Source organism: Oryza sativa, chromosome 4, assembly GCF_034140825.1.
Source record: "Oryza sativa Japonica Group chromosome 4, ASM3414082v1".
NCBI lineage: Eukaryota > Viridiplantae > Streptophyta > Magnoliopsida > Poales > Poaceae > Oryza > Oryza sativa.
The window spans coordinates 18,606,590-18,616,407 of NC_089038.1; the positions used below are offsets into that span (position 1 = coordinate 18,606,590).

Genomic DNA, 9,818 nt, shown 5'->3' on the forward strand with positions numbered 1-9,818 from the left:
TAAGAGAGTAATGTTGTTGATAAATCCCAACGCAGAAAAAAAATATTCTTATGTAACTTCATATTTACATAACAAATATTTTTTTAAAAAAAATAAAAGCCAAACACCATCGTATTCAGTACTTAAAAAAAGAATTCAAAGTATTTCAGTCACAAAATTTCCGGAAATTCCGAGAAAATTTCTAGAAAGTTTCTAACTGATTCCGGAAACTACCCTTATCATTTTCGATTCCGTTTCCGAGAAAATATTTCCGAATTTGTTCTATTTCCGAAAAATTCCGACCGATAAATTCCATTTTCGAAAATAGGTCCAAAATACGGAAAGTTTCCGTACCGTTTTCGCCACTACTCGTGGCATGTTAGAGAACAAGCTCCATCTCCACTTTTCCCCTCTAGTACTGATGTTGTTGCTGACCTGATGGCTATTTTTTTTCTTCTATTTTATCTCTCCCATGGGAGCGGCGGAGCTTCTCGATCCGACGGCGACAGTCATGGGGAGCAGCAGGCTTCACGGCCATGGCTACCTCGGTTGGGGTGGCTGGCTGGCTCCCTGCCTCGATCCCTGGCCGCCGGGCACTGCTCCTCCTCCTCGGCTCCCCACCACGAACAGGACTGAGGTGTGGTTGCTAGCTAATGCTGCTTGAACTACTTTGGTTTTTTGTTTTTGTTGTCCCCCTTGTTCCAACCGAAGAAATTTGCGTTTTATTGGTGTTCGGTTGCTCCAGTGTACAAATCCAACCAAATATCATTCTTTGCCTCTCTCGATTTGTTTCCAGGCACACTGGAGATGGACTACGAACATCAGACTGTATAGATGACGTGAGAGAGTCAATAATCTAGACAGACTGAGTATTCAAATTCGTAGTACTAGAATATATCATATCTCTTTTAAATCCTTTATATGGTCATGTTATTTTCTCCAATAAGAGTTATATGAAGATTAAGATTTTTGTGGCACGTATTTCAAACTGTTAAACGGTGCGTAAAAACTTTCTATATGAAAATTACTCTAAAATATGATATTAATCTATTTTTCAAATTTTTAGTAATTAAAACTCAATCAATTGTACGCTAATACCACGTTGTTTTGCGTAAAAAACTTAACTTTCATAGGAAAAAGACACCATCTATATATGGAACAGAGGGAGTATCACATTCCGTATTAAATTTTTTTTTTATGCGATGGAGGGAGTTACTGATTAACCATGTGTCGCATTCTGCCACTGACGTTAGTGATGTGTCGGCGGCGGCGCAGTCACCGCGCTCATGAACTCCTCGTCGGCGACCAGCCTCGCGAGCGCCTCCGGTGCCAGGCAAATCTCCACCGCCATGCCGCCGCCGCCGCCTCGCCTCTCGTACACCGTAATCTTCCCGTCCATCTTATTCCCGGCGCCGCTCCGGACGCCCACCGGCCTCCCCCACCCGAAGTCGTTGCCGAACACGTCGAACCGCGGCGAGCCCGAGATCACCACCACGCCGGCGTTCTGCAGGCTCGCCACCGTCACGAACCTCGGCGTCTCCGGCCACGCCGGCAGCGTGCGCCTCACGCTCGCCTCGTCGCCCGCGGACGCCACGGCGCGGTTCAGCAGCCACGCCGCCCAGCCGAGCCCTCTCTCGAGGAGCTCGCCGGCGGTGGCCCTCGCGACGGCGCCCACCACCGTGTTGCCCATGTATTCTTGTGGCACCTCCTTGACCCGCGCTCGCAGTCCCACGGAGAGGCCGTGCCTCGTCTCCAGCTCCGGCGCGAGGCGGCGGGCTCGGCACACGGCTCGCCAGATGTGCGCGACCACCGACTGGAGCGACGATATGGCGGCGCCGCCGCCGCCGCCGGCCATCTCGGCGTTCGCCTTCTCCTTCAGCGTCCTCACGCTCTCCGCCGAGAAATGGAGGAAGCACTCCTCCACCGGCGTGTACGCAGGCCGCCGGACCATGTCCTCCAGCTTGGCGAAGGGTAGAGGGATCGGCGCCGGGATGCCGTCCACGAACCATCTGTCGAACACTGGCGGCGGCGTGGAGAGCTCGAGGTCGGCGTTATCAGCGCCGCTGCGGCGGCGGTTGATCTCCGACCAGGTGCGGAACAGGTGCCAGAAGGTGAACCCGTCGGCGACGCCGTGGTTGAGCGACATGGCGATGAACATGCCGTCGGCGAGCTCGGTGGCCTGCGCGGCCAGGACAGGGCGGCGGGGCTCCACGGCGGCGTCCGTGCCAAGCATGCCGTTGAGCGGGAAGAAGGACCACACCACCCTTGGGACGAAGAGCGAGTCGGCGATGTCGGCCACGGTGACGCCGGGCGCCACGGCGTGGACGAACTCCGCCCCCTCGCCATTGCAGCGGAGCGAGAGGGAGATGGTCGGACGAGCACCACCAGGCGACGGCGGCGTCTCGGCGACGGCGAGGCGGCCGGCCAGCGGGTAGAAGCGGGCCAGCGCGCGGGCGAACGACGAGACAAGGTGTTCGACGACGTGCTCACCTCCGCCGGGAGGCTTGGGCAGGACGACGCCCTTCTGGACGTAGTCGCCGGTGATCATCCGGAGATCCAACGGCGTGAGGTGGTGCACCGTCTCGTGCTCCGGCAGCTCGCCGGCGTGCTCCGCCGCCGGCCGGACCATGCGCCGCGACACGATGTGGACGCCGCCTTCCATTCTCGACTAGCTCTCGAGCTCAGTCGACTAATGGTGCGTACGTGTTCGATGAACAAGATCGAGTTTTAGGCATTGAATATTTATATTTTTTTTTATAAAGCATATGGCATATCACTCCGCGAATATACAGCTTTAAATTTAGCTTTAACAAACATAACCATGTATACGGATACTTAGTTAGAGTTTTGTTACAGCTGGTAGAAATCCAATTTAATTATACGTATCTGTGAACTGATATATCTCATATTTTTTATAATATATTTTTTATATCTAGATAAAATGCAAGAAAACGAGAGGATGCTTGATGGGGAAAAATCCATATACGATGTACAGCTGTATACGATTTGTGTGGTTTTTGAAAAACAAACGAGTACATTCATGAATGAATGAATTGATAAAGGGCATCCGAGGAAGCTTACCTGACTTTACACAAGAAGATCCACAAAAGAGCTAACTGATAAAAATAAGAGAACAGTGATGGGTCTAAATAGTAGTGGTGTCAAAATTCCTGTATCAAAAACACACGCAATTACAAATTTACCATTGGTTTGAATTCCACGTTATTGCAAGACTGCTATTAAAAAATTACAAAAATACCATAGAATTATCATTCGAGTAGCATTCTTACATAATTGAAAAAAATCACACTGGTGGAGAAACCATCTTTCGTCGGTCGGCCGATTTCCACAATAGTCCCGGATGCAATAAAAACCGGGGCTAAAGATGATCTTTAGTCCCGGTTCAAAAGGGTAACGGGCATATTTGATCTTTAGTCCCGGTTTGTGTTACCAACCGGGACTAAAGATCATCTTTAGTCCCGGTTCGAATGCTGTCAGGACCTGTCAGGCCCCCCCGGGATCTTTAGTCCCGGTTGGTAGCACCAACCGGGACTAAAGATCTTAACTTTAGTTCCGGTTGGTAATACCAACCGGGACTAATGATCCCGGTGATCTTTAGCCCCGGTTGGTGCTACCAACCGGGACTAAAGTCCCACCCCTATATATATGTCTTCTTCCTCCTCCAGCTGCCCGAGCAAGCTTCAAAATTTCTTCAAAAAAGAGGGGAGGTCATGCCAAAATTTCTATTGAATTTATTTTGGTGATTACATACAAATCGGAGGTGCCTAAAAGGTTTGCAACTTCATCCTCCAATGTTTTTTTTGTCATACTACATTTGCACCTATGTTTTGCACACTTTTTTTGTCTCCAAAATTTAGTTGTAAGTTGATGAGAGAGAAAATGTGTGTGGGGAAGAAAGAATATATAGAAATTTAGTTCATTTGCTAAACAAGGTTTTATAAAATAGTTGAGAAGGAAAACTCTAGTGAAAGTTAATATTAAATAATAGAAAACAAACTAAAATAAAAATTAAAAGAAGTAAAACACATTAAAATTAGTTTAAAACTTTACAAATAGTTTTTAAGAATTATTTGGTGTAATATTTTATGATTTTTGTATGAATAAAGATATCTTATAATTATTGTATGACTGTCATTATTGTAAGAATAATTATTTGTGTGCAGTTTTTTTTACTCATGTAGATGGATCGGCAATGGATGTACGCTGACCGGCGGTCCAAAGAGTTTATTGACGGCGTGCACTATTTTTTGAGAGTGGCCGAAGCTAACAGGCAAAGGGGTTTTATTTGTTGTCCATGCAATAAGTGTAAGAATCAGAAGGAGTATTCTGCATCCAGGACTATTCATTTCCACTTGTTTGAGTCGGGGTTCATGCCAAGCTATAATTGTTGGACATCCCACGGAGAGCAAGGTGTTGAAATGGAAGAAGATGAAGTGGAAGACGACAATATTCCGGACTTTGCTCAGTATGTTGGATTTGAAGGAAATCAAACGGGCGAGGAGGAAATAGCTGCTGATGGTAACGACGTTGCGGATGATCTTGGTCAGATGTTGCAGGACGCCAGGGAAGACTGCGAAAGTGAAAAGGAGGCCCATAAATTGGACAAGATGTTGGAGGACCACAGAACTTCGTTGTACCCAGGTTGCGAGCAGGGGCACAAAAAGTTGGATACCACTCTGGAGTTGTTGCAATGGAAGGCAAAAAATGGGGTTAGTGACAAGGCATTTGGCGATTTATTGAAACTTGTCAAGAACATTCTTCCGGGGGGAAACAAATTGCCCGAGACAACGTACGAGGCTAAGAAGATAGTCTGCCCGTTAGGACTGGAAGTTCATAAGATTCACGCATGTCCGAACGATTGTATCCTATATCGCGGTGAGGAGTATGAGAACCTAGAAGCATGCCCTGTTTGCAAAGCACTACGATACAAGATTAGACGGGACGATCCAGGAGAAGTTGACGGGCAGCTAACAAAGAAGAGAATTCCTGCTAAGGTGATGTGGTATTTCCCTATAATACCACGGCTAAGGCGTTTGTTCAGGAACAAGGGGAATGCTAGAATGTTGCGATGGCACGCTGAAGAGCGTCAACAGGACGGGATGCTGAGACACCCCGCCGATGGTTCGCAGTGGCGAAACATCGACAGAAAATTTAAAGAATTTGGAAAGGACGCACGAAACATACGGTTTGGTTTGAGTACGGATGGCATGAATCCTTTTGGAGAGATGAGCAGCGGCCATAGCACTTGGCCCGTTACGATGTGTATCTACAACCTCCCCCCTGGCTATGCATGAAGAGGAAGTACATAATGATGCCGATTATTATTCAAGGCCCCAAGCAACCTGGTAACGACATCGACGTGTACCTAAGACCACTGGTCGAAGATCTTAAACAGTTGTGGAAGAAGGAAGGTGTCCCCGTGTGGGACGAGGACAAACAGGAGGAGTTTAACCTACGAGCGCTACTGTTCGTAACCATCAACGATTGGCCTGCACTTAGCAACCTATCCGGACAGTCCAACAAGGGGTACAAGGCTTGCACTCACTGTATGGATGAAACAGAAAGTACGTATCTTAAGCACTGTAGGAAGGTTGTATACATGGGTCATCGTCGATTCCTTGCAGCAAACCACCCGGTACGGAAGAAAGGCAAGCACTTCGAACATAAGGCCGACCACCGTACGAAGCCTAAACATCGCAGCGGGAAAACAGTGTTTGCTATGGTTAAAGATCTTAAAGTAGTGTTCGGAAAGGGGCCTGGAAGCCAGCATATAGAGAGCGAAGATGGTCACGCGGCGATGTGGAAAAAGAACTCTATATTTTGGGAGTTACCATATTGGGAATTCTTGGACGTACGCCACGCAATCGACGTGATGCACCTCACTAAGAACCTTTGCGTAAACCTTCTTGGCTTCCTAGGTGTATACGGAAAGTCGAAAGATACACTGGAAACACGTAATGATCTGAAGCATATGGAACAACGCGGCGACCTTCACCCGGAACCAAAGGAGAAAGGAAGCCATTACTTGAGTCCAGCCAGCTACACTCTTAGCAAGGCAGAGAAGGAAAGTATGTTTGAATGCTTGGAGAGCATAAAGGTACCGTCTGGATACTCCACGAATATCAAGCGAATAATAAGCACGAAGGAGAAGAAGTTCACAAACCTAAAGTCTCATGACTGTCACGTGTTGATGACACAACTGCTACCAGTTGTAATAAGGGGTATCCTTCCAGACAATGTCCGGGCAACAATAACAAAGCTATGTGCATTCATGAACGCAATTTCGCAGAAGGTCATCGATCCGGATAGATTAGAAGCCCTTCAGAATGAAGTGGTGCAATGTCTCGTCAGTTTTGAGTTGATATTTCCACCTTCATTTTTCAATATAATGACGCATCTGCTTTGTCACCTTGTGAAAGAGATCCGTATTCTCGGGCCTATGTACCTACACAACATGTTTCCTTTCGAGAGGTACATGGGCGTTCTGAAGAAGTATGTTTGTAACCGTGCTCGTCCAGAGGCAAGCATCGCCAAGGGTTATGGAACAGAGGAGGTCATCGAATTTTGCGTAGAATTTATCGAAGACCTTCGCCCAATCGGGGTACCTGAATCACGCCATGAAGGGAGACTACGGGGAAAGGGAACTCTCGGAAGGAAAGCAATAATGACGGTAGACAACAATTTATTCCGTAAAGCCCATTTCACTGTTCTGCAACACTCTTCATTGGTAGCTCCTTACATCGAGGAGCACTTGGCTCTAGTTCGCGCCAGGAACATCGGTAAGTCCGATGCATGGATTACACGGCATCACATTGATACTTTCCCCGCGTGGCTACGACAACATCTCATGGGTAACGAGTCGATCAACCAACAACTTGCCTTCCTGGCGAGGGGACCGTCTGGGTCGATCGCGACATTCCAGGGATATGAGATCAATGGGTACACATTCTACACGAGAGCCCAAGACATGAAGAGCACGAACCAAAACAGCGCTGTTCGTGTCGATGCCATGGGACACGATGGAACAACTGCCACGTATTACGGTGCCATCGAGGACATATGGGAACTTGACTATGGTCCTCTCAAGGTTCCTCTGTTCCGGTGCCAATGGGTTAGGTTGACTGGTGGAGGCGTAATGATTGATGACAGTGGGATGACAACTGTTGACCTTAACAAGGTTGGATACTCGGACGAACCTTTTGTCCTTGCCAATGATGTAACGCAAGTCTTTTTCGTGAAGGACATGTCTAGCAAAGGAAAGAAGGGCAGAGGGCCTGATGAGCCTAAGCGTCAAGTGGTTCTCCCAGGCAAAAGAAAAATCGTCGGAGTTGAGGACAAGACTGACGAGGATTACGATCAGTTGGATGGGCAACCCCCTTTTACGGTGACGATTGACCCTAGCATCCTCCTATCAAATGAAGACACCCCTTACTCACGCAGCGATCACAAGGAGGGAACAATAGTGAGGAGAAAGTACGTGCGGTCAACCGTCACCGCCGATGTAATGCCGTAATTATTGTGTACACGATGTAAACTATTTTGGATGTATTGATTATCCATATAAATCAATTGATGTATGGCATATGTTAATTACGCACGATTACTAGAGGTTTCAACAAGTTTAAATCATGTATATGTTAGTTATATGTGATACTTACAATTTTTAAAAGTTTTAAATCACACAGGTGGCAATTTCATATGTATGTTAATTAGAGTTTTTAACATTTAATTTACTAGCATTCATATGCTAATTATAATTGACTAGAGGATTTTTAAAAGTTTTAAATCACGCAAGTGGCAATTTCATATGTTAATTAGAGTTTTTAACATTTAATTTACTATCATTCATATGCTAATTATAATTGACTGGAGAATTTTTAAAAGTATTAAATTTAATATATTTTTAAAACTATCATTCATATATTAGAGTTTTTCACAATTTAATTTACTATCTTTCATATGCTACTTATATATGACTATTCGAATTTTTAAAAGGTTTAAATCATGCATGTGGCATTTACATATGTTAATTAGAGTTTTTAGCATTTAATTTAATATAATTCCTACGCTAAGTACATATGATGATTACAATTTTTATTAATTTTAAATCATGCAGTATGTACATTAATATCTTAATTAGAGTTTTTACCAATATAATAATATCATTCATATATATGCTAAGAATATATATATATTGGAATTTTTATTAATTATAAGTCATATATTTGCTTATTACGATTTATCCACTTAATTTATTACAGACAAAAATAATTTTTCGAAGTAATTGTCATCAATCTTTGTACTTTAAATAATGTTAATGCATTAACTTCTATTTTATAAACACATATGTAAGCGAAAATCATATGACTTATAATTAATAGCGGGAATCTTTAGTCCCGGTTCTTAACCCTAACCGGGTTTAAAAAGAATTTCGAAATAGCGGGAAAAGATATTTACTCCCGGTTGTTGAGAACAACCGGGACTAAAGATCTTTTCTTTACTCCCGGTTGTTCTCAACAACCGGGACTAAAGATATCTTTAGTCCCGGTTGTTGAGAACAACCGGGAGTAAAGATCCAGGGGTATATATATTCCCGGTGCGCCCTCGTCTTCTTCACCAACACTTAAACGTTTTCGGCCGATCGATCTCTCTCGGCCTCTCTCCTTCGCCGCCACTGCCTAGGGCAAATCCCCGCGCCGACGCCGCCGTATCTCGCCGTCGTCTCGAGCTCGTCGTCCTCGCCGCCGCCTCCGCCTCCTCCGCTGCCGCCGCATCTCTAGGGTGAGAGCCGCCGCATCTCCCTTCATGCATCTCGATCTCTCCGATCTCGATCTCTCTCCGTCGCCTTCGACGCCGCCGCCTTCGACACCGCGCAACGCCGCCGCCGCATGCCAACGCCACGCCGCCGCCGCCGTCGCCACGCCGCCGCCGCCTTCGCCGCCGCGCGCGCAATGCCGCCGCCGCCACGCCACGCCGCCGCCGCCACGCCACGCCACGCCACCGCCGCCACGCCACGCCGCCGCCGCCACGGCCCCACAACGCCACGCCGCCGCCGCCGTCGCCACGCCGCCGCACCAACCGCCGCCCCGATGCCGCCACACCGCCGTTAACGAACGAGAACGAGAACGATCGAACGAACGAGAGCGAGAACGAACACGTCAACGTACGTTGCCGCGACAACGTGAACGAGAACGAGAACGATCGATCGACCGTGAACGAGCTAGGGAACGTGAACGAGCGAACGACCGAGGACGAACGTTAACGTGAAATGCAATATATATATATATACATGTATATATATATATATACATGTATATATATATACATGTATATATATATATATATACATGTATATATATATATATATACATGTATATATATATATATATACATGTATATATATATATATATATATATATATATATATATATATATATATATATATATGTTACTTCGCATTTATCCTAATACATTTTTTTTATCTTGCAGAAAAGACATGTTGTCGGAGTCGTCCGTCAAGCCTGAGTGGAAGAGCTAGCCCTAGAAGGAATTGGAGCAGGCAAGTGACGTAATAATATAAATGATTGTTATATTTGTAATGCAATTAATTAAGATTATTAGACCTGTAATTAGACTTATCATATAAGATTGTGTAGTGTTCTAATATTATTTGAGTTTTAATATAAGATTATTTTATTGCAAATTAGACTTAGTATGACATTATTGACTACGGAATTGGTGCGACTCCTAGGAATTGACTATTGTAGTCTTAATTAGACTTAGCATATACGCACGAAACACTTAGCATACATTACTAT

The 9,818-nt window shown here is 45.6% G+C and overlaps 1 protein-coding gene and 1 pseudogene across 1 annotated transcript; one reads left to right on the forward strand and one right to left on the reverse strand.

Annotated features, from left to right (window-relative positions):
• Positions 1–963: 963 nt before the first annotated feature.
• On the reverse strand, positions 964–2,692 carry LOC107276194 (uncharacterized acetyltransferase At3g50280-like). Its single transcript, XM_066310011.1, has one exon. It carries the CDS (start codon positions 2,639–2,641, stop codon positions 1,229–1,231), a length of 1,413 nt encoding a protein of 470 aa, XP_066166108.1. The 5' UTR covers positions 2,642–2,692; the 3' UTR covers positions 964–1,228.
• Positions 2,693–4,196: 1,504 nt separating this feature from the next.
• Positions 4,197–7,568, forward strand: LOC112938699 (uncharacterized; annotated as a pseudogene).
• Positions 7,569–9,818: the final 2,250 nt, after the last annotated feature.